This window comes from Salvia miltiorrhiza, chromosome 2 (genome assembly GCF_028751815.1).
Source record: "Salvia miltiorrhiza cultivar Shanhuang (shh) chromosome 2, IMPLAD_Smil_shh, whole genome shotgun sequence".
Lineage (NCBI taxonomy): Eukaryota > Viridiplantae > Streptophyta > Magnoliopsida > Lamiales > Lamiaceae > Salvia > Salvia miltiorrhiza.
In genome coordinates, this window is record NC_080388.1 from 38,067,163 (window position 1) to 38,093,355 (window position 26,193).

At 38.3% G+C, this 26,193-nt stretch overlaps 1 protein-coding gene and 1 long non-coding RNA gene across 2 annotated transcripts; both read left to right on the forward strand.

Annotated features, from left to right (window-relative positions):
• The first annotated feature begins 12,375 nt into the window (after positions 1–12,375).
• On the forward strand, positions 12,376–14,237 carry LOC131012330 (uncharacterized). Its single transcript, XR_009097286.1, has 2 exons — positions 12,376–13,048; positions 13,599–14,237. It is a non-coding gene; the product is annotated as an uncharacterized LOC131012330 (long non-coding RNA).
• A 9,739-nt stretch (positions 14,238–23,976) lies between these two features.
• On the forward strand, positions 23,977–25,132 carry LOC131012322 (E3 ubiquitin-protein ligase ATL41-like). The gene has a single exon (XM_057940263.1). It carries the CDS (start codon positions 24,168–24,170, stop codon positions 24,828–24,830), a length of 663 nt encoding a protein of 220 aa, XP_057796246.1. The 5' UTR covers positions 23,977–24,167; the 3' UTR covers positions 24,831–25,132.
• Positions 25,133–26,193: the final 1,061 nt, after the last annotated feature.

Here is a 26,193-nt window from a genome sequence, read left to right on the forward strand (position 1 = left end):
CAACTGGTATCAGAGTAGGTTGTACGCAAGAACAATTTTCTCTGACCCGGTTCTACTGAACTAGATCCTTTTCAAAAAGAAGGTCTTAAATCATTTTATTTTTCCTTGTGTTACTTGCGTACTTTATCTGTTATATCTCTTTTCTGTGTTCAATGGAAACTAACTACAACAGAGCCTCATCACTCCCGACGTTCAATATTGAAAAATACGATATATGAAAGTTTCGGCTGGAAAGCTTCCTTACGGCTCAGCACTGTCAGATGTGGGAAGTCATCACCAAAGGACCAATCGTCATCAAAGAAGTGGTCAAGAAGATACCACTGGACACCACACGAGACCCATATGATGAAGTCCAAATCAAACCGAAGGCCGACGTCACCACTGAAGAAAGAAGCAAGATGAGCTGGATAATCTTGCCAAGAGTATCATCTTCCGGAACTGTCCCAGACAAACATGTCACCAAGATCATCAAGTGCAAGACAACAAAGGAGATGTGGGATATTCTTGAAAGAATGTGCATCGGATCAGAGGAAATGAAAGAGAATAAGCTATCTATAGTTTGCCAAAAGTTTAATACATTCCTGATGCTTATATATGAATCAGTCGAGGAGATGGAGTACAGATTCAACCAAATATTGAACGAGGTTCAATCCATCTCTAAGGACAAGTATACCCAACGAGAAATCAACCTAAAGATTCTACGAGCACTTCTGCGAGGCGAATGACAAATTTATGCAGTTGCTCATCAGAACAAACTTGGATTCAACATGCTTCTAACCAACAAGCTTTTCTCAGATCTCGTAGCAAATGAATTTGATATCCAGAGAAATTGAGAAACCAAAAAAGCTGGAGGATCAGACGAAGATGCTCCATCGACATCAAAATAAGCTGCATTGAAAACTTCAGCGAAGGAGAGCAAGAAGCAGTCGAGGGAAACGACTGAACTAAAGCCAGAAGACTTCTTCAGTCAATATGCTCTGTTGACTGAAAGGTTCAACAAGATGGAATCCAAATTCCGCAAGTACAAAAAGTTTCACAAGAAACACTTTAAGGGAAAAGAGAGAGAACATAAGTCCAAGCACTCCAAGGACAGGAACGGAGAAAAGAAATAATCTGCAACTGATCTCAAAGATGTGGAATGCTTTGGATGCAAAAGGAAATGGCACTACAGATCAGAATGCTCTGAATTGATGCACGAAGAGTGCAAAGAGCTAAAAGCTAAGAGGGATCGCAAGTACGCGAAGAAAAAGGCAATGGTAGCTGAAGATGCTGGATCTTCTGAATATGCATCTGGATCATCAGCCTTCAACTCCACCAGCTCAGATGACGAGAGCCAAGCCCTCATGGCCAAAGATGCTGAAAGCATGGTTGATAACTCAGGCAACAATTATGACAACGGAATGAATGGGCCTGAGTAAACTCTCACTCTAGAACTCTTAATACTGATAACTCCTTGTTGTTTACAGGAGATAATTCAAAATTTGGAGGCAATTCAGCCAATGAAGTTGATGGGTATGATCAGCTCATGACTAATCATCGACAACTAAGAACAATGTTCGAGAAACTGCTGCAACAAAATCAGGAAATGGAAAAGAAGATCCGCAAAGATCAATGTCAGAAGGAGATAGTCATCTACTATCCAGATGAAAACTATCTTGACGAACTGATTTTGGAGAATCGCCAACTAAAAGCAAAGCTCAAGAAATCAACAGAAGAATGTGAGAGGGCCTCCCATGAGATCAAGAGGCTCAATTACAAATTAGAACTAACAGTTAAGGACTGTATGAAGAAATCTCCTCTAATGGACAACTTTTCATCAAAAGCTCTTGTGGAAAGTATTGGAGGTAAGGTGGTTCCCACTGACAAAGAAAAGAAAGTTATAATTCAGGATATAACTGAAGTATCAGATGACAACGCAGCAGAAGAGGCAAGGGATTTTGACAAGAAAGAAATTAAGAAGAGAAACCTGATGGTGAATAGGAATGTTTCTCCTCCACAGAACTACAGACGAGCAAAGGAAGCATCAAATCAGTTCACTCTTCTGAAAAGACTAGAGACCAGATTTCAGTTAAAGTATGGGGAAAGAACATCCGGACTGAAACGACAACAAGCAAATGAAGGAAAGAAACAGAGTTTTCCCCATTAGCTCAGGGAAAAGAACAACAAGAACAACCAAAAACTGAAATCGGTTCGGTTCAGTTCAGAAAAGAGCAACAACAGTGGAGATAAAATAATGACAAGTCCATGCGAGATCAATATCACTCACAACATCATGTGACTGGAACCCATCAGTTTCTGCTCAGACAACATCAGTTCTATGCTCCACATTATCAGTCAAGACCTCATCAGCCAAGATTGACACCAGTATCTTAAGGAAGATACACAGCAAAGCAAAGGAGACCTTTGATCTACACCAGACAAAACTACTGCAAGAAAGAGGTTTCAAAGAAGAAAGCTCAACCGACAAAAGCTAATGTGCCAACTGAAGTATCAACAACTTCAGTCAGACGATCAGTTAACCGCAGAGGATCAGTGCAACGGCCAGTACTGAAGCAGATTTGGATTCCAAAGGGAACACTAACTAACGATAAAGGACCCAAACATTGATTGGGTACCTAAAGTAACTCTTCCTTGCAGGGCAAAACCAGGAAACACAAGAAGAAGGAATAAGTTAAAGCTTCAATCAAAACATGGTATCTGGACAGCGGCTGTTCGAAGCACATGACGGGCTACAAAGAATATCTAACACAATATGTTGAGAAAGCTGAATCAAAAGTTGCATTCGGAGACAACTCACTTGGAGAAACTAAAGGCTATGGTGTGCTCAATATGGGTAACTCCAGTATCAGTAATGTTAGCTATGTTTCTGGACTAAAGCATAATTTGTTGTCTGTGAGTCAATTTTGTGACAGGGGATTCACAGTGAAGATCAAGAAGATGAGTTCACTGTGAGAAACAATCAGAAGAAGGTGGTGCTGAGAGTAATCAGGCAAGAAAATCTCTACGTCGTATCATGGGAAGATAGCCCACCTAAAACATGCCTCATTAGCAAAAGCAACTCAGAGCTCAACTAGCTATGGCACAAAAGGCTCAACCACCTCAACTTCAAAATGATCAACAAACTTGCTAAACATCAACTAGTAGAAGGATTGCCTTCTATTGTGTTTCAGAAGAAGCAAGAGTGTGAAGCATGTTAAAGAGGAAAATAAATCAAAGCTTCATTCAAGCAAAAAACAGGACACTCATCTGAAAGGATTCTTCAACTTCTTCACATGGATCTCTTCGGTCCAGTGTCTCCCAGAAGTTATAACGGTAGAAAATATACCTTAGTAGTTGTAGATGATTATTCTCGATACACTTGGGTTGTTTTTCTATACAGGAAAAATGAGACACTGAAGGAACTACCAAGACTGATGAAAAGACTAAATGTTGAAAAAGATGTTCACATCATCAGTATAAGATCAAATAGAGGGACTGAATTCCTCAATTCAGTTATTCGAAACTACTACGAGGAACGATGGATCAGTCATCAAACCTCTGCAGCAAGAACTCCACAGCAAAATGGAGTAGTCGAGAGAAGAAATAGGTCGTTGAAGGAAGCAGCAATGACGATACTAGCTGAATCAAAACTTCCACTGAAGTTTTGGGCTGAAGCTGTCAACAATGCTTGCTATACCTAGAATCGCTCGTTCATTACTCAAAGACAAGGAAAAACTTCATACGAGCTATGGAAGAACATAAAGCCAACAATTTCTATTTTCATGCTTTCGGTTCTAGGCTGTTTCATTCATAACAATGATAAAAGAAAGCTAAACACATTTGATAGCAAGGCTGATCCGGAATTTTCCTAGGATATTCTGGAACTGAAGAATCCAGCAAAGCCTACCGAGTGTTTAACTCTCAAACTCTAGTTGTGGAAGAAACTCCTCATGTTATTTTTTATGAGTCTTTTGATAATTTCATAAAACAGGAAACTGAAGAAAATGCTAAGAACATTGGGGTTTGCAATACTGAAATGAAAAGCACCGAACCTACAGAAGTGTTGGTGTGGGGACCAGGAAGAGATGAAGATACTGAAAAACTTCAGTATCAGAAGATCAGTCGGAGGACTGAAGGTTTAACTGAAGTTGCTACTGAAGGCATCAGTCAAGGGAAAACTCCAAAGACTGGAGAAACTGGAACAACTGCAACTGAAGAGCGTGTAGAACCTACTACATCACCAGTTCAACACTCCCCTGCACGATAAGCAACTGAAGACTTCTCAGTACATCAGTCAAGAGAAGTACTGCGATCTATCCTGACTGAAGAACCTCCACCTTCACCAGAGAAAATCAAAAAGTATAGAAGATGGTTCGAATTACACTCTAAGGATAACATAATCGGAGAACCATCAGACGGTGTGAAGACTCGAAGATCAATGTGCAACCTCATCTACGACATCAACCAGAATTGCATCAACGAAGATGACAATTTAAGTTGTTTCTTGTCAGACACTGAACCTAAAGATGTTGAAGAAGCACTGAAATCCACACAATGGGTTATCGCAATGCAAGAAGAGCTAAATGAATTCAACAGGAATTCAGTTTGGGAACTTGTGGATCGCCTAGATGATGCAAAAGTCATAGGACTGAAATAGACTTTCAAGAATAAAAAGGACGAGGATGGAAATATGGTTAGAAACAAAGCAAGGCTAGTGGCCAAAGGATACAGTCAAGAAGAAAGAATCGACTACGATGAAACCTTTGCCCCTGTTGCTAGACTGGAAGTAGTTTTCTTAGCCTATGCCACTCATAAGAGATTCAAAGTACACCAGATTGATGTGAATGTGCATTTCTCAATGGAGTGCTCACTGATGAAGTCTACGTAGAACAACCTCCCGGCTTTGAGATCGCTGGACCAGACAAGGTGTACAAACTGAAGAAAGTGCTCTATGGATTGAAGCAAGCACCAAGAGCATGGTATGATACTATCTCTGAGTATCTAATTGAACAAGGATTCAAGAAGGGATCAGTGGACAGAACTTTGTTCACACTGAAAGAAGGAGAAGACCTCATACTTGTTCAGATTTATGTCGATGACATCATCTTCGGATCCAAATTCGAACGGATGTGCAAGAAGTTTGCTGAAATTATGACGAACAAATTCCAGATGTCAATGATGGGAGAAATGAATTTCTTTCTGGGATTACAAGTGAAGCAGACCAAGGAAGGGATACCAATCAATCAGTCAAAGTATGCTAAGGAACTAATCAACAAGTTGGCATTCAACACATGAAGTCAATAAAGATTCCAATGAACTCCAATTGGAAGGTGGATCCAGGAACTGAAGGAAAATCTGTATCATCAACTAAGTACAGAGAAATCATTGGATCACTACTTTACAGAACTGCAAGCAGACCCGACATAGCTTTTGCAGTCGGAGTTTGTGCGAGATATCAGTCAGATCCGAAAGAAGCTCATATGGATGCTGCAAAGCGCATTATAAGATATCTCAAAAGCACACCCAATATAGATCTTTGGTATCCAGCTGATGACCACTTCAAGCTCTCAGGATACCCAGACTCAGATTTTGCAGGATGCAAAATTGATCGGAAATCAACTTCTGGCACCTGTCAATTTTTAGGCAACAAACTTATCTCATGGTTTTCAAAGAAACAAACTTCAGTCGCCACCTCTACAACTGAAGCTGAATATTTTGCTGCGGGAAGTTGTTGTTCACAAATTCTATGGCTAGTCCAACAACTAAAGGACTACGGGATCAAAGAAAGAGAAGTTCCCATCTACTACGACAGCTCCAGTGCTATTGCAATCTCACAAAATCTAGTACATCACTCCATATGTAAGCATGTCGCAATACGTCATCACTTCATCCGTGATCATGTGGAAAAGAAGGATGTATCAGTTGTGAAGATCCATACAAGCATTCAACGAGCCGACCTGCTGACCAAAGCTCTTCCAAAAGATAGATTCAATGATCTATGTGGAAGGATCGGACTTCTAAATCCCGAAGAATGATGTTGTTTTCAAAGATTTCAACTGAAGTCTCAACAACTGATGATCAGTCAACTAAAACCTCTGAACTGATGATGTGGCAACCTAAGAAGATGTAACTTCTTGAGGGGGAACTAATCTCAACAGTTCAACTAAAGACGTGGTATCGACTAACTACAATGAACAGTCGACCAGTAAGTAATTTAATTTATGCAGTTTATCAGTTATTTCAGTTATGAACATTCACTTTTATATAATCAACTTTCCAACTGATAAGTACGTTTTTAAAATCTTTCAACTAATTGTTGGAAACTTTAACTGATATCCTTGCTGGACAAATCTTTTAAGTTATCTTTAAAAATGTCATAATTTGTTCCGCCTTTTCACTTGTCTCTTGCTACAAATCTTGCAAAATTTCGCTGATTTGACAAGAGACCTTGATTTGACTTTCTCTAATTTTGAGGCATACGTCTCCTGCACGTGACGGCGAAAGTGAAGTTTTCTCTCAAAATTGGTTTAAGGCACCAAAATCAAAAAATCTTCACAATCTTAGTATTTTTTTTTGAAAAGCACAATCTTGGTATTTTAAATACCTTGTACCTTGAAATCTTTCTTCATCACAACTTACAATATTCCATAGACTACTCTGTGAGAATACTTTATTTCTATAGAAAACTCTTGTTCCAACCGTGGAGAGACCAATGACAAAGAAGTCATGGAGTGAGAAAATGATGCTCGCCTACCTGGTCTACACAGGACCATTCAACTTGATTGGGATCACTTTCCGAAGTCAAGCTCCTTTATTCTCTCACTTGTATCCGGAGATTTGAGTGTCTTCCATCCTAATGCCAGGCGTAAAGAAGCTTCTAAGCTTCGGGAGGATAAAAGTTGAAGTAAAAACTTCCTTTAGCTACTTCAACTGGTTGTCAAGCTTATCTCGTGTATCTTGCACACCTCCCATAATGGCAACAACAACGAGCTATCTCTCGTTGTCCGCCGACATCCCTTGCCGCACACGGTCTTCTCAACATAAACCTAATGCAAGCAAATCGACAGTGTTAGTCCTCACGACTGTCACTGATTCGATATCCCCTTCTCACATCCACCCCACATACTCTCCCACTTTCTCCATCTTAAGCCCTCATCCTCTCCTTTAAGGTCCGTATGCATAGCCGCTCTTCTTTGTTCTTTTCACAAGAGCTATGCATACCCACCGATATCCCCCACCTTCATCTCCACCAAACACTCATCTTCCACTTGTCCAACATCATCTCCCTCACCCATTGGCGTCTTTCTCTTCTGAGTCACCTCTGCTCAAACTCCTCTCGAATCTTCTCACGGGTTTCTGAGAAACGGAGTTGGGTATTATCTGATCACTGCTTCCAACCTCAGTCATTCTTCCTTTTTGATGTTGCCATAAAGGGGGAAAGAAGGCAAAGAAAAACCTTCAGAGACTGAAGCTGGTAAAGCAAAAGGATCACCAGAAGTTCAAAAGGGAGACAAACCAGAAAGACCTCGAGTCAATGGAGAACAGTGTAGAAGAAACAAGCAAAGGAACAACAAGAAGAAGATGAAGATCAAGATCAAGATCATGATGGAGTACAACACAAATTCAATTTTGTGTTTGTTTGTATTTTATTTTCTTATGCTTTACTCTGTACCAAAACTGATTTCTTATCAGTTATCTTCTTGAAATGAAAATATTACTCCTTTTAATCTCAACCTAAAGACAATGAATTTTTGTCCAGGCTCTGATTACTAATTTCAGTTTTGTCTTCGTTTCGTTCTTCTTCTGTTATGTTTTTTCTCTTAGTGCAAGTTTTTAGGATAATATGTTAAGGGGGAATAGTATTCACTCTGTTTAGTAACTTGCCTTTTGCTTTCAGTCGTTTTCTGGTCTTAAAACTGATTGTATGGTTTTGGCATCATAAAAAATGGGGGAAATTGTTGGGAACTTAATGAAATATCCTAGCCCTTGTTTTGATGATACCAAAATCCTTAGGTTTTCTTTGTAATAGACTTGAACCTTTCGAACTCAAGTGTTGGAGTTCTCCTTCTAGTTTGTTTAGTGTTCTGAAGACTGAAGACCGAAGACCGGAGGATTGAAGACTGAAGACCCAAGAACTCAACTGAAGTTGTAATGAAAGGCCAAGTCAAATACAGATGTTTAACTGAACGAGTTTATCAACTGAAGAATCAGTCATAACTGATTCATCAATGCTGGCTACGTGGATTTAGCGGACTGATACTAAAGTCAAGTATCAGTTGACATTCTTCCTCGGACTGATTCTCTAGAAGTTTAAAGAAAGCCACACACTCCAAGTACAGCCGCATTAAATGCAGAGACACAGAGGATCGTCCTTTCTCTGCAGAGCATTCCTTTTTGGTGATTACTTTTCAGAGGCGCCTTACCTCCTGTACCCGAGACGCCGTTTCTCACCAAACACGGAACCTCGAAGATTGAAGCCTCAAGCCCAAATTCAAATTACTCTCACAACCGATGAATTCTTGAAGACCATATCCGCCAACGGATCTATTCAAGACCTCTTCCATAAATAGAGCTCGAGGATCACTTCAATCTTCACCGATTTAAAAGCATAAGCTGAAGCGCTGTCAAAATTGCAACTCAGCCATTCAAAGCCATCAAAGTTTGAATCGAAGAAGAGAATACACAAAGCTAAAATCAGACCACTGATTACCTACATTCTCTTAGATCCTTAGGCAAATACACTGTATATCCAAAGTCCAAATTCCGATTACAGAGAGCCTGTTCTCTGTGATCTAGTTGGTATTTTCGAACCTCCTTTCAACTGAGTGAAAATAGTGTTTGAGTAGAGCGAAGTTCAGACCAGTGTTCTGACTTCAAGAGATCTTAGCCAGCGCTAGCAAAGGCATTGTGGTGTCTTAGCGTGCTAAGAGTGAGCGAGAAATCCAACTCAGTGTGTTGGTACTGAAAATTTGATTTTCAATTGTAAGGTTTGTTGTGCACCCGTAAGCACAAGCCCAGAGTGTTTGTCAATGTGATGAACTGACCGTGGACGTAGAAACTTGTTCCGAACCACGTAAAAATCGTTTGTCTTACGTTAGTTGATGTTGTTTTTGTGATTACTTTTGTAAGTGTTGTGTACTGGCGGAAATGATATAGCCAATAACCTTTAATAAACTAGCCGAGATTAATTATAGTAACTAAAATGAGGTCAAATTATAGAATTACCTTTTGTGATAATTTTTGAAGCACGTAATCGTGGTTTGGGCTCACTCTCATAAGGCTTAATTTATTTTAAATCTTTGCTCTTGGAGATTATGGGCTTAGTTCGATGTTATCTATTATTCCCTCTGTCCACGAAAAAGTGCCCTACTTACCCCTTTTTTTTGTCCACGAAAAAGTGCCCTGTTTACCTTTTTGTACATTCATACCCTTTACTTTTCAATTTATTTACAACTTATGTCATTAATAAATCCACACTTTTATTTAATCTATGCAATTAACCCACACAATTAACTCACTAATTAAACTACGAAACCAACTCCCCCACGCCTAATCAATCCCATTTCCCCCAACGTGGCAACGTGGCAAACTAATAAAAATTATTAACCACACATAATTCTAAATTATCCATGTGTGGGTAATGAATTTTTATCATTATTTATTCTTGACATGTAAGAAACGTGGGAAAATATTTTTAACTACATTTATATTTTGGCTTTAATTAATTATTTAGTGCAAATCTTAATTGATGTTTTACCCACACATATTTTGAAAAATGTGTAGGTGAAACAATTTGAAACTTTCAATTAGTTATTGACATTTAAAATGTGTAGCAGAAAATTTATTTGTAACATTTATTATATGGCGGTAATTCTTTTTTAAATTTCCATCCAATGATGGCCGATGAAGCTAAGATTCCGAAAATTCTATCCCGACAAAGAATGTGTGGGGATTTCATCTCATATAGAACTATCTACTGTATATTCCCAGTAAGCAACAATATCATTCAAGATGGCCTTGCCACTTAATCAGGGTGGTTAGCTGCATCTATACCTCCAAAAAATAATGCCTATAGATCTTTCCACCTGTTCACATACTCAGGGGCGGAGCCGGGGGGGGGGGCAGTGGGGTCACTGGACCCCCTGGAATTTGGTAATTTTCGTAGGGGTATTTTGGTAAATTCATATATTAATAAAAATTAAAAAAAAAAACTAATTTTAGGGCTCATTTTCGCATCTCTCAACCTAACTTCAGATTTTTTTTTCTCCATTCCAATTGGGCCGCTGCTACTTTCCTCTCTGGACTCTGAATCGCCATTCCAATGGGTACTTCAAAGTTTGGTATTGATAGCTTTAATTTGGCAAAGTCAGCGATGACTTGTGTATAAAGAAATTGGATATTTGATTGACTTTTAAAATTTTGCTTTGATTTTGAAGTCGGCTATGTAGATGTGCTGCGTGTAGTGGGTAGAATGCATTGTATAAAAGTTTTGCTTTAAGTTTGTCAAAATTTATTTAGTTCATTTTGAATCATAGTTAAGTCTGCTGATATTTTGTCAAGTATGTAGATATTGTTTCAATTTTTTTTGAGGGAATATTTTGCTGATATTGTTTCAATTTTTTTTTTAGTTCTGCTGATATTGATTCAATTTAGTTTTGCTTAAGCCGGCTGAATTTTACTTTTTTTTTGTATTGACTGAAATAGATATTTCGTATGCACAAGACGTAACTAGTTGCTACAAGTTGGGGATGGTTCATCTTCAACAATTAATGACATTATAATTGTTTTAAGATTATTATTTATTTTAAATTTATTTATTTATTTATTTAATTATTAATTTTATTAAAAAAAAATTGGACCCCCCCTAAACTCAAAGTCTGGCTCCGCCCCTGCACATACTTAAGGAACGAGTGAGATAATATATGTGGATAATAATTTTAATATTTACTTTTGGACAAATTAAAGTAAATTTAATTTTATTTTTATATATTAGTGCCAACTAATCAATTGATTTCTCTACAATTATACAATAAAATAAAAATTAAATAGTCTTTAAAATTAAAATAGGCATAAAAAAACAAGAATGAATATGTTAAAAAAAACACAAGAATTAAAATAGGCATAAAAATTAAATACTAGTCTTTAACATTAAAATCGAACTCAATAAAGAGTAGGATTGTTTAAACTCTCAACAACTAAAACACAAGAAAATATTAACAAACTAATCAATGTCATTAGAACTACCCCTATTGTAATTTTAACCCCACTCAAAACAACTTTATCAGCTTTCTTAATACCCGTGTCGGCACCCAAATGGGGCACTTTTTCGTGGACGGAGGGAGTATATTATATGAAAACACAATTTGTGGCAAAATTGTAATTAAAGAATCAATAAAGAATATTTATAAAACTCAACAAATTCCATATATTTTCTCTCTCCTCTTTCCTCTTTCCTCTTTTTCATCATAGGCATTCTTCAATTTTCTATACTCTCTCTCTCTCATATTCTCTTTTTCATATTTTGATGATTTTTTTAAAAAATCAAATATTATTTATAAAAAATATTCTATATATATATATTAAACTAAAAATAAATGCAAGATCTTTGATTTGGTATCAAATAATTATTCAACTCTTTTATTAGTATTCCAATAAATTCCAATAATATAATTTATTTTCCTACTTATCAATTGAAGCTTTTCTAATAAAATGACATAGGTAATGAGCTAACTTAGAAAAAATAATTTTATGCATGATTAGCTCATGTTTTAAAAATATATATTGTGATGTGAAAATTATTTTTTTATTATTTCTTCGTTTCTTTTAATTTGAATCATGTGTTTATTCTATAATTTTATGGAAGAAAATAAAGTTTTCCATCGATACTTTTCAAAATTATAAAATAAAATTATGGATCTTTAGTGAGTAATTGATATAGATTATTTTATTTTTTAAGAAAAAATAATTTACATTTACTTATATTCTAACTATATTTAATATTTATTTTTTTATTTATTTGATACATCATTTAATTTATTTATTTTTGATAAATTAACATGATTAAATAAAAAAATTTAAAGGCCGCGCCACAGGGGACTCGAACCTAAGACCTTCGGTTTTAGACATTAACCCCTAATCGCTTAACTGATACACACACTACATCGTTTAATTTTGATAGTACAAAACTATGTTCGCCGTGCATCGCACGTGCGAATGTACTAGTTTGATTCATATGAGCCAACAAATCCGATTGAACCCAATTAATATTTCAATTCATCTACTGATCTTACTAGTGTAGCTCCCATGATGCACGGTAATTGTGATTTTTAATTTAGATTAATTTTAAATTTAGAAGCAAGATGATTTACACCGAATAAAAAAATAAATTTATTTTAATCCCAACAAAACGATTTATAAAAAGAAATTTTGTAAAATTTATTTATTTTATATTCTAATGCATTCCATATTTATTTAAATTAAGCATTCAAGCATGCTATTTTAATTAGCGAACCTTGAGAAATTATTACAGTCCCGAGAATTCAACGCAAAAGGAGTTTAAATGTCCAATCAACACCCATCCCTACGCTCCATACCAGCCACCCTATACCTACCCAATTCAACTTTAACCCATGCCTAAGGGAGGCCATCTGGTGGGCGGCCCTGTTGCTGTCAGCCGGAGTAAGGGACTAGGGTTTTCTGGTGGCGGCTCTTGGCTGCGGTTGCAGGGAATCAAAAGAGGGTGGGCCGCTGAGACGGTGTGCTGTGCGTGAGAGACGACGGAGAGGGAGATCGGTGGTAGGGGTACGAGTGATGGTGGTCGTGGCCGCGACGGCGGCTGTTTCCGCCGGGGAAGAAGGGTCCGCGCCGCTGGTTCAGGATGTGTGTGTGTGATGTTATGTTTTCAAGGAGAGAGAGTTGTGAGAGCAGAGGGTGGCCGGAGAGGCGGCGACTTCGCCAGGAAGGAAAGGGGGCGGTGGTTGTGAGTCCAGTGTGTGTGCGTTGAGAGAGAGAGAGTTTAGAGAAGATGCGAAGAAATCGGCTGGGTCAAGATTCAAGAAGAAAAAAAAAGGTAACTAGGTTTGGGCCAGTGTTGGACCGATTTTTATTAAATAATGGGCTGCGATTTTATTAAAGTTTAAGGCCCTTACTTTTATTAATTTGAACTTGGGTCTTTTATTTTAACTATGTATGGGCTGCCCATTTAAAATTCATTTGGGTGGAGATTTTTATAAAAAGAAAATGAGATATTTATATAATTTATTAATTGGACTTTATTATTAAGTCTAATTAATTATTTTAAAGAATGATTGCATAATATTATATATTATGATGCGCTTATATTAAGTGTAATTATTTTTATTTAAGGCATGAAATGAATTTGCATTAAAGCATTTTGCAAATAAAAGCATTTATTATTCAAATTGGTTTTCATAAATCTAATTATTAAAGAAAATCGAGTAAGGATATTGTTGGTGTTCTTAGCTCAAGAAATTTCAGTTTTCAATTGTTTACTTATTAAATTTTGAAAACCCGGCGCTATGAATCATAGAATGTTAAGCACTTCACTATGACCTAAGATTAGATTCAGGAGACCTATTAAGATTATAGATTTCTTGTAGGCTTGAGGATCAGGAGGATTAGCACTGTTATTCCGATTCAGAGTTATGATCAAACTACAGGCTTTGCCTAATCAGGTGGGCTTACTTTCCAAATGTATAAAGTATGATTGAGCTATTAAGCTCTAAATGTTTCAATGAAATGCAAACTGTTTATTTAATGAAATGCTAATTGTTTATCCAATAAAATGTTTATGTGCACTCTGCTCTATTTAAGGCTCGCAAAGTTAATCAATTGAGGTTCTCTTATGACCTAACACGTTGTTTGAGAATTGTGTACACTTGTTAGCTGACTCGATGAGTTGATCTCCATCGGGCACTAACCAGATGCGTTATAAGGGTGCTCGACTGGATGTGTTCCGGAGCATGAGAAATATGAGGCTTGCCTGGGTAGGGTCCTGAGGTCAAAGTAAACTTGTTTGGGTTACGCCCTCAATTCAAGTAAGCAGGAGACAGATATTCGTCGGTGGCTAAAAGGTCCAGGATCACAAGCAAGTAACAGAAATGGAGTGCGGCATGTGCGCACAAATGAAAGAAATTATGTTAACATGCTTAGAAGTTCTTTCAATTTAAAATCTTCTAAGTTATGTCAATTATGATTGGATAAGCTGTCTTTATGAAAATATGAAATGTTTATGAAAATGCTTGCCCACTGAGTACATTAGTACTTAGCCCAAAAATACTTCCAAATATTTTTAGGTTGGCTGGTCGGTGCTAACGGGACGGAGCTGAGCGGATTCAATATTTTATTAAGACTTCCGTTGTAGCACTAGCTCTTAACTGTCTTTTGTTTTCTCAATTTAAGACTTTCATGTTAAATTTCAAATGATAACCCTGATCGAATTTAGACTCTTAACTCCTAGATTTATGCTAATGAATGTCGGTTGTCAGAAGCATGAAATAAAACTTGTGATCCAAAGGGGTCTAGCCCGATTTGTTATCATATTATTCAGGTTTCAATAAGGATTTTCCCTTGTGTTATTTCTATGAATTGGTTGCATCTCGATTGTATTTATTCTTTCAAAAATTGGGGTGTGACAAAATATATATATATATATATATATATATATATATATATATATATTTGATACAATATTTTTCTGTAAATAGCGATATAATATTTTTAATATAACCAATGTAATTTATATAAAAATATTATTTCTATATATAGATATGGTATTACTTATATAGTTATATAAGGATGGGTTACTATACAAACTAGATCATGGTATAACACATAAGTTCATTATGAATTTACTATAACATTATGAATTTGTTGTGAAAAATGGTGAATCTAAAAATTAAAAAAAAATTCTACTTATGGAATTGAAACCCTGGACCACAAATTCATCTAGCAAAAAAGCATGACTCCTCCGAAGATCTTCATAATTTAAGGATTGAAAATAATTCATAATTTGTGCAATATATTATACTTGATCTCATTTGAACCACTTCCTACTTAATTATATATACATATGCATATTTTAAATGAGTATTGTTTCATAAAATTTGAACTAGGAGATGTTTATCAGGATCATATACGTAGGAGAAGTTACTCCAAACCACATTAAAATTGTTTATCTATTTGCTAATCGATCTTTTTCAACTATATATACTCATCTTCGGACCAACAATAGTGTCTCGTGCATCCGCATAGCCTTACCCTCCACTACGTGCAGGCAGCCGGGAATAGTAAAGAACACCGTACATGTTTGAACATCCAATAAGGTATATTCTGTTATTAATTAGCAATTATTAAAATACGGTTATTTATTGAGAAAAAAATAAGAAAAACGATCCAAGAGAACCCTTGACGACACAACGACGCAGACTAAGGGCCGAGCCTCGTTAAAACCCCTTTACGTAAAACCCAAAAAGGGAAAAACCGTAGAGGGGAAAAAAGAGTACTCGTCAAACAAGAAACAAAAAACAACGAACCCTAACTAACTATCCAGATGTGGGAAAGCTTCGGGAACTCCGGCCTAACCATCGCCCCCAAGCCATCCCGGGCACCTGAATAGTGAAATAAAAACTCCCAACGCTCAAGATGGAAACCATCAAAGAAGAGTGCGCAACAACGACATGGACCGCACCTCCCTTGAGCGAAGATCGTCACAACCCCCGGCCAAAGAATGACCGAGCGCGACGCAGCCAAACGAGCGAAACCACCTCCACCCCAGCCACTAGCGCACCAGATGACTAAAAAAGAACGGAGAGAACGCTCAAACCCAAGGCCAACAGCCCTCAGAACCTCAACTGTGAAACTCCGAGCACCACCGAACCCACTCCAGCAGTCTTCACCGCACAACATACTGCCATCGCCAACCATGCAATCAACGACATTCTTCTCACCAAAATCCGCACCCAGCGAGCCAGCACCACAAAAGCCGCACACCACCCTCCAGATGTTCGTAGAAAAACCAGAACCAGACCCTACAAACCAATCCAACCCAAACCGCCCGAAGCCTTTGAAGAAGCCAAAAAACAGCAACCAAAAACGTGAAAAGCAGCCAAAAAACGATCAGAAAACTATCTTTGACGCACATGGCTAAGAACCGATAAATCGCAGTATAACCGCATCCCGAATTAAATCAATACTGTGATTCCAAAAACCAATCGGAGTATGTGGACTTGCCATGATGTCCGCAGGGGTGTTCCCTTCTCTAAAAATGTGTGTGATCCTAAACTCCATCTTGTCCAGCAGCTCAAGAGCACGACCGCAAACAGTTGCAAAACGCCAAGGAATGCATCTCGATTTGGTGGATAACATATGAACCACATAGGAAGAATCCGCCTCAAACCAAACTTTCATCCAACCGTTATTAAAAGCATATTCAATAGCGGAAATAATACCCAGGAGTTCAGCTTCAAAAGCAAAACCAACCCCTCCATCGACATGGAAACAACCACGCACAAAGCCCCTCCAATCCCTGAAAACCCCACCAACAAAGATACGCCCCGGTGCACCGACCGCAGAGCCATCCGTGTTAGCTTTCAGCCAACCAAAGGCCGGCGGGGACCAATAAACCGAATCAAACTTAGGAGGTGGCCTCTCTCTAACCCGAATCCCAAGCCTTCTGACGACCAAATAATCCGCCCATTGATTGTTAATATGACCCTTCTTACCAAACAAATTATCAACCTCCAAGAAAGCAGAACGTAAGAAAGCAAGCACCGCACGATGCTGCATATTAGTCCCCTCAAAGTGGCTTTTATTGCGAGCCGTCCATAGCGTCCAAATAAGCGTAATAACTCCAAGTTTCCAGAAGCGATTCAGCTGAGAACTCATTTCTACAGTCCAAGAGAAAACTAAGAAGCTCTGAATATCATGGCATTCGATTCCCCTGCCAAGATCGAACCAGCTGAGAAATTCCGACCAAATCGAACGAACCTTGGCGCAAGACCAGAGGATATGGTCCATATCTTCAGCCGCACATAAATAGAACGAACAATAATTAGGAACGATTAGCCCTCTAGGAATGAGCTTGTCAAGCGTGGGCAAACGACTATGAATAACGCGCCAACAAGTGATGGATCGACGAGTCGGAATAAACTTCTCCCAAAGCCAAAGTCCCCAAGAAACTCGTGGGAAGCGATAACAGCGAGATGCAAAAGCGAGCCCCGCTGTAACCTCTCCCTGAACCGACGGCTTCCAAAAGCGAGTATCCTCGTTGCTGCCAACGGGCAAAAGAAGGATGTCGCAGATAATATATGGATATTCATCCACGAAATCCTGTGTGAAATGCCAGACACCTTCATAAAAATAATCTTCTACCGTTTGATTCAACCTTGAGCGAAAAAAAGTAGGTATATTAATCTTGTCAGCAATCGAATATCCCAACCAATCGTCATTCCAGAAATAAATAGAGGCACCTTTCCTGATTAAACAAAACGAATCATCAACCAGTTCAGGAATGAGCTCTTTAACACCCCCCACACCGAAGAAGCCAACGTAGAAGAGCGCGGTCTGCTAAAATCATCCAAATATCTATCATGCATAATATCAAAGCCAAAATTCTGCCCCTTAATAAATTTCCAGGCTAGCTTCATAAGGAAAGCGTCGTTCATCATTTCAAACGAACGAATCCCTAAACCACCTTCTTCCTTGATCCCACATACACGTTCCCAACTGACAGAACAGTTAGGGCGCTTATTGATGTGGCCTGACCAAATAAAATTCCTACACGCAGCGTCCAGAGCCTTTAAAAGCGACCAAGGCCACTTATAAACCATCATCGTATGAACTAAAGAACTTTGAATGACAGATTGTACTAAACAAATCCATCCTGCCATTGAAAGTTGCAAGCCCTTTCCAACGAGCAAACTTATTGATAGTACGATCTTTAATAGCCGCTAAATGAATTGCTCTTGGACACCCAACGAAGAGCGGTGCCCCTAAGTAAACCATAGGCAGCTTAGCAGTCGAAAAACCGAGGATACGAGTGATCTGCTGCTGATAGCAAAGAGAAACCCCTTTGGCGAAGTAAATATGAGATTTTTCACGACTACAAATTTGTCCAGAAAAGACACCATAGAGCTTGAAAATTTCCCTCAGAATTCCGAGAATTCTGCGTAGTGGCTTTGCAGAAAATAAGAATATCATCCGCGTAAAGCAGATGCGTAGGAAAAAGAGAATTCTGGCTCATACGCATAGGGATAAGCTTGCCCGAATCCACCGCCTTCAAAAATAAGCTGCTAAGCACATCCTCAGCAATACCAAAAATAATTGGGGAAAGAGGGTCCCCCTGTCTAACACCGCGAGAGCAAGGAAAATATCCGCAAAGCTTTCCATTGAAAAGAATTGAGAGCCAAGCCGAAGAAAAAATGATCATGAGCCAGTGAAGGAATATCTGATCAAACCCCATAGCACTCATGGCACACATGATGAACTTCCAACTCATGGTGTCAAAGGCCTTTTAAATATCCACTTTGCAAGCCATATTTTTGCCCTGACAAGACCTGTTCATGCAATTAACTCCCTCAGAACCCAACATTATGCAATCATGAATAAGCCTATCCCTGATGAATCCAAATTGATTGTGTGAAACACAATCCGCTGCCACCGAGCTGAGCCTCGTCGCAAGAATTTTCGAGGTGATCTTGAAGAAAAAATTTGAAAGAATAATAGGTCTCAAATCAGCTACCATCTCCACCGTTTCCTTCTTAGGAATTACGATGAGAGTGTTCGAATTCATACCATGAGGCAGATAGTTCTTAGTAAAGAAGGTGCGAACCGCCTTAATAATGTCGCTCTGGATAGTGTCCCAACAACGTTCAAAGAAAAAACTAGTAAAACCATCCGGGCCAACCGCACTATCACCCGACAAATCCAACACAGCTGCTTTTATTTCCTCGTCAGCCGGAATACCAGTCAGAAGAGAATTATGCTGCTGCGTGACACTATTATGCACCACAGACTGAATATCTTGAGTGTTCACTTGAGAAGCGGTATTCTCAGAAAACAAATTTGAGAAGTAATCCACAATATGGTTAGCGATAACCTCCTGATCAAAAACCATCGTGCCATTCAATCATAAGCTGAGGCAACACTAGCTGCTTACGGCGCATCTTAAAAGAGTTATGAAAGAAACTCGTGTTTCTGTCCCCATCATTTAACCAACTAATACGACTTTTCTTCTTCAACAAAGCACTTTTTCTAGAGAGAATCGTTCCAATGCGCACCTGCGCCTCCACTTCCTCTTCAAACAACGAATCCGAATAACCCTCATTAGCAATCCGCAATTGGATCTCTTCTAAATTACTCTGCAGATGTCTCAATTGATCATCAACATTTCCGAAAACCTGCCTATTCCAACTTTTCAGCGCTAACCGTAGCCGCTTCAGCTTCATCATTACTAAACGTATCGGACAATCCACGTTAGTAGGTTCGCTCCAGGAAGCCTGCAAAAAATCATGAAAATCCGGGTGCATCAACCACATAGAGAGGAATTTAAAATTTTGGTGTTTATTGTTACCCCCCTCCATGCACTGCAAAATCAAGGGGGAATGATCCGACGACAAGCGAGGAAGAATATGCGTATTGAGAGAATCCCACATGTCAGCAAATCCAGCAGAAAATAAGCAACGATCATGGATCGATTCTACATGAGAGGGAAGATGACGTCTGCCACACCAAGTGAAAGAAAACCCAGTGGTGTTAGACTCATTGAAGCCCGAGGCATCAATAAAGTCACGAAACTCCCTGCAGGAAGAGGCACTTGGTAAATAGCTACTAATACGTTCATGAGCACCTTTAACAGCATTGAAATCACCAAAAAAGAACGTATTCTCCACAATGTGATTCAACAGATCAATCCAAAGATGACGGCGTTCAACAGGGGAGGAATCACAGTGTATAAAAGCCGCCCGAAACCTGTGAGAATGCCAGGAGCAATCCAAAATAATTGCCTGACTGGAAGAAAAAACCAAAGAAGCCGTGACCTGGGGGGCCTGCAAAAACCCAAATGTTAGAACTCATTCTCAGACGCACATTTTGATGGATAGGAATGACATTAATAGAACACCAATAAGCCTGAGGAATATTTGTAAAGGCCGACTTTGGCTCCACAATACCCATGAGCAAGGGTTTTAGATTCTGGCAATGATCCGAGAGAGCCCTCCGAGTGTCCTCGTTGAGCCCTCTCACATTCCAGAACAACACATTCATTGATGAATGGAATCATTCAACGAGGAATTTTCCTCGTTTTCGACATCAGCAGCCCAATCCTTTATTGCAACATTTGACATGGTCTTCAAGTTTGGGCTAGTATCAGACACCACCACAAAATCCCGTGGTTGTCTACCTGCCGCATGCGCAGCACCCAACTGCTCATTCACCACATCAATGCCCGGCTTCTTTAACCGTCATTTTCCAGTGTCAGGTGCCGCTCTCCCTCTCCCTTTAGTCTTGATTTCCTTAGAAGGAGCACTCACGCTCGCAGCTTTTTCACTCACGCTAGCAGCCTTCACATTTGACCTTAAAATTCGTGGTGCCGCCTGCTGGATAACTGCATCCATTTTAGTTTGAAACTTCTTAGCTTCCACCTATTTAGCAGCAGATTGCTTTTCTTTCTCAGACACCCAAACAAGCTCTTCCTTAACCAGTGTCGACACAGCAGCGGCAAATTGAGTTTCTGTCATTGGGCTTTTGTCGCTCACGTCGTTCAGAGGTGGGGCTGCCCTCGAGCCATGGTCCTCACATATATTTAATTTGACGTTGTCATCTTCTGACCCCCGATCACCATGTATGGTTGACGCATCAAAAAGCACAACGTCCAAATTTCGGCTGTTAGACTTGTCTAACTGTTTGGGGCAAACCACACCCTCGGCGTTTTGCTCTTCCGCCAAACTAGCCAACCCTAACTCTTTCCCTTTAGGATGTGGTTTCTCACCCTTAACCATCTGTACTTCGGGTTCGTGATAATCTGCTTCCAAGTTCGATTTCTCCTCCTCAGCAAGATCATCTAAAACTTCAAACGAGTTTTTTGTATCTATCTTCCATGTGTTAACATTCTTCCAGCCCTTATGCAGATCAGGTTTTTTCTTTATCATTCCCCCAGGAACATTAGGTGCCGTCTCCATTTTCTGCTTCTCAGGCTTGAGTCCCTGGTCCACATTCATATCATCCTCCGTTTTACACCGGCATTTATCCGAAGAGTGTCTTATTTTCCTGCATATCCCACAGTAGAAGGGTAAGTTTTCATAGACGAATTCAATGTCAAATGAAGCAGAACCTCTGGTAATGTTCAGGTTGTAGAGAATATCTTTTGTAACATCCATTTCCACGAGCACTCTGGCAAAATGACCCACTGCACCCAGAAAAGTGGTGCCATCCATTTTTATAGGATTACCCACCACGCGCGAAATCCCTGTGAGTACCTCCGGATGCCACAATTCATGCGGGAGATAATAAATACGCATCCAGACTTGTGATAGAGTAGATGTTTCCTTGTATGGATTAAAAAGCGGCGTCCATTCCCGAATTTTCATGATGCCCGTTTTCAATTTCCAGAATGTTTTGGATTTCGCTTGCATCATGTCAGATTCACCAGAAAAACGAAGCGTGAAGTATCCCTTTCCAAGCGGTATGACCTGCCAAGGCGCTGAGATCTTCCAAATCTCCTGTAATTCCCGTTTGAAGTCCTCCGCAAATCTGGGCGAATCGCCTTTTTGTAATAATAATCGCCCATGCAAGGCAAATTTAAAGCGTTGAAGTTGTTGCTTGTAAAGTTCATCAGGTATGTCAAAGCTTAGCTGATTATTCTTCATCACCGGATGCAACGAGCAGTAATCCTGAGCCAAAACGTCCTGGGGTTTCGAAGCAGTCCTATTAAGTTTTTCTGTATATGAAGCCCTAGTATGGCTAGGGTTTTCCGATTCCAAAACTTCATTCTCCTTAGTTATTGGCGTGGCAGTATCATTGATCTGTTGTCCCATGTCCGTAGGATCTACACCTCGATCCTGGTTATCTTCCGTAGGCGGCCTATGGGAGCGCGGCCCTTGATGGGTATGGAGGGGAGGAAAATCACGATGGGGGCTGAGATTGTGAATGGAAGAAGAGGCTGCCATAGCCACCGGCAGCCGGCAAAACCGTCGGCAAACCACGACGATCAAAGGCAGAAAGCAATTTGAGTCCAAACCCTAGCAGCGGCGGCGTTCATTTTATTGATGACTCTGTTATTAATTAGCAATAAGTTAGGATAACTATAGAAAATTCTCAAACTCCTTATGCAAAATATTATACGATAGTAAATTAATTTGTAAAACAAGTAGTTTGGAGAAAAGGAAAAATGAAAAAGTCATGTAATTATGCGCGGAAGTATGCTCGAGAAAAATAAAATGCATTGCAAATCAAAGAGCTAAATGAAGTCGAACTCTTAAGTAAATAAATAAATGCTATTTCTTTATCCACGAAAAATTTGTCATAATTTTATTTTTGATTCGTCCATAAAAAATTATCACTTTCAAATATAATAATAGAGTCCACATCATTCCACTTACATTTAAAGTGGAGCTCTTATTTTTACTAACAACTTTACTCATATTTTATTTAAACTCGTGTCGTTCTCCGTGTGATAAATATTTTATGAATAGAGGGAGTATAATTTAATATTAATAGAACTACTTAAAATTAGATAGAAAATGTATTAAAGCAAGGCATAAAATTTAATGAATCAACGTTCCCCTATTTTTTTTTTTTTATATATATAAATAACGTTCCCCTATTTTGAGAGGGCAACAACATTACAATGAATTTGCTTGTAATAACGTATGAGTGAGGCAACCAATTGCTTGCAGGAAACACATTTTTCTTTTGACTTAGGAAAGCAAAAATAAAAAAAAAAACTAGAAGGTATGTGTTAAGTAGGGTTGAAAATTGCAGCGTTAACTCAGTCAAACTGCAAGACTTTTTGCAACCTACACGCGATATATACACATTATATCGTGTTTTTGTGATTAGATGTAAAAAAAGAAAATCTAAGTTTAAAATATTATTAAGCGTAAGTATTTTAAAAACAACAAAAAATTAACCATTTACATAAATAATTTGAAAGTAAATACTCCCTCCGTTTTTTTTAAGTGTCCCATGGAAAAAAAAAGTACATATATCAAGGAAGTTGGAGTATTACTTTTGTGCCCATATTTATTATTTTCAAAGTGTAATAAATGTATTCTCAAATTTTGAATTAGAACACTTAAAAAGGGGTAAAATAGGAACTTTGTCATTTTTTATTCTTAAATTTTGAAATTAGACACTTAAAAAGGAACAATAAATTTATCTTAATAGGACACTTAAAAAAAAACAGAGGGAGTAATATATATGTCCGGATGTCCCCCATAAGTGGGGATGAATTGGTGAGATTTATTTCAACAAAAAATTGAATTAAGGAATAATAAAGTTGAGAATCGGTTTTATATCAAAATAAGATTTTAATGTCCAAATCTAACTTAAACAACTTTTTCTTGGTTATTTGAATGTTCAACTCCTAGAAATTTCTCCAAGAAATATGCATTGGAAATTTTGTCACACACTAAACATTCCAAGAGGAAATTGAGTAAAATCTAACCAATTTTCTAGATTCCAAGTCAACCCCTTGAAACATGCTCTTCTTACGTAGAGACTAAAAAATAATCATTTTTCTAAACCTAAATCTATTTAAAATAAACTAATTTTTCTGTTTAGCCGCATTTTGAATTAATTATTTGGACAAATTTATCCCTAATGAATTAAAGAAAATAAGAACACATAAAACTTGTATATGTACATAAAAAATTATTATACTATATTTTTGCACGTAATCGTATGATATTGATTAATTTTGAATAAAATGAAGTTCGAATCAGTAATTTGATAGAAACAAAACTTATCAGACCGCCTGGGCACGAATTTTATTAAAAAGAAAAAAAGATAAATTCATTAGACTATAAATTGACTTAAATAAAGCAAATTGCAAGCTAGACTATTGAAAAACTCGTCTTTTTATTTCCTCCCATTCCACACAAAAGCTTCACTCATTCACACAAATCCTACTCTAAAAAAACTCATCAAACACCAAAAATCTAAATTCCGCCATGTCAACGAACGACGACGGCGATGATTTCTTCAACCGCACAAACAACAGCGATCTCAACAGCAAGATCATGCTCACCGCCATCGTCTCCCTCTCTTTCGTGGTCCTCCTCGTCACCATCCTCCACATCTACGCCCGCTGCGTCCTCCGCCGTCAGGCCCGCCGCCAGGCCTCCCTCCGCCGCCTCGGCTTCATCGCCACCTCCGCTAGCATCCGCGCCCTCGAACCCCCTAACACCGGCGTCGACCCCTCCGTCATCGCCGCCCTCCCCAAATTCCTCTTCAAATCGACCGCCGCCGCCGTGGAGTGCCCCGTCTGCATCAGCGCGCTCGAAGACGGCGAAATCGCGAGGGTTTTGCCAAATTGCAAGCACACCTTTCATGCAGACTGCGTCGATCGATGGCTCGGATCCAACTCCACGTGCCCGGTGTGCCGGAGGGAGGCGGAGCCGCGGCTCGTGGCGGAGCCGAGGGAGGGATTGGCGGCGCCGCCGTCTGCTCCGCCGGCGGAGGGGACATCGGAGCAGGCGTCGGCGAAGATCGGCGGGTCGAGCTCGAGATTGAGCTCGTTCCGGCGGATTCTGAGTAGAGAGAGATCTTCTAGAAGAATCCAGATTCAATCGTGCGGGCAGGAAGATGGGCTGCCCGATCTCGAGAGGCAGTGAATGTAACGTACAACGGTACAAGCTTTCTGACTTCTCAGCCTTACCATGTGCTTCTCCGGTTTGTACCTATCAATTCCGGTTTTTGTGATCACGCATTCTACTATGCATATACAGAATCGAATCTAAAATATTTATTGGTTGAAACGAAGATGGATTGAATTTTGCAGGATGCAGAATTTGGAGGAGAAATGAGATTTTTTGTTAATATTTTATTATTTTTGTTTTATGTATTTTTTTTTTATAAATTTTATGTATTTATAACGTTGTGTTACTTGTGTATAATATTCATCTCTTGAAGTTCATCGCGTGAGTAAAAATTATTTTTAGATACTTTCTTGAAAGACAAGTAATAGTAATCAAGATCATTTGTACTAAATTTTGGCTATTCACCTTACTTAGTAAATATTACAAATTAAATGAGTATATAAAACTGAAGACTAATTTATTTGCTTAATAATTGATATAGTTAATTGTTAATTTACGCATAAATTTTAACTCATCGTCAGACAATTTTTTTTTTTAAAAATGGAGGGTGTTAATATAACCACATATTATGACATTATTGCACCGTTTTAAAAATTGTGTTAAAATTAGTATAAATTCGAAAATAAACTGACAACTAATCCCAATATATATAAATTTTGTATTTTGACACACCAATATAGGATGTACATTAGTACTACCGTTGAACAAATAATTTTTAAAACTTATGAAACAATTATTCGAATTCTAAACCTTTAACCCCAAGCCATAACTGTTTAATGTAGTTATAAAATTTTCATTCAAAAATGATGAATAAGAAAAGATAAAAAAATATTATCTTTTATCCCTTTTTTTTATCATATATTAGAAATGAACGGATGAGAAAAATGTTATTTTTATACTCCATACTCTAAGATAATATTATCCAACATTGGAGAGAAAAATAAAATATTTCACCATATCCGCACAAAATTTTTCATCATAATAAATATGTGAATGATTTATGATGAAAAATGAGTGAAAATATACTTTTTGTTTTCCTCATTTTTCATCCATGTAAACACACCCTTAATTGTAAGTGCAGTATGCATGAGTTGAGTACATTTTTATTTTTATTTTTATTTTGGTTTGAGGCAAAAATGAATGCATTAATGTCAAATTAAAATGTACTCCACATATGAGGAGTTAGAACGGGTAATTTCGAGTTCCAAAAAATAGAAAGTGTAGCATGAATTAGAGTGAAATATTAATTATAAAGGTAATGTAACATTACGGTCATTATATAATTGATGTAATATCCGCATGATCACTGGAAAGAAAGTTTCTATGCATTTGGTAACCTAATATTGCGGTCATTATATAACTGATTTATTATTATCGA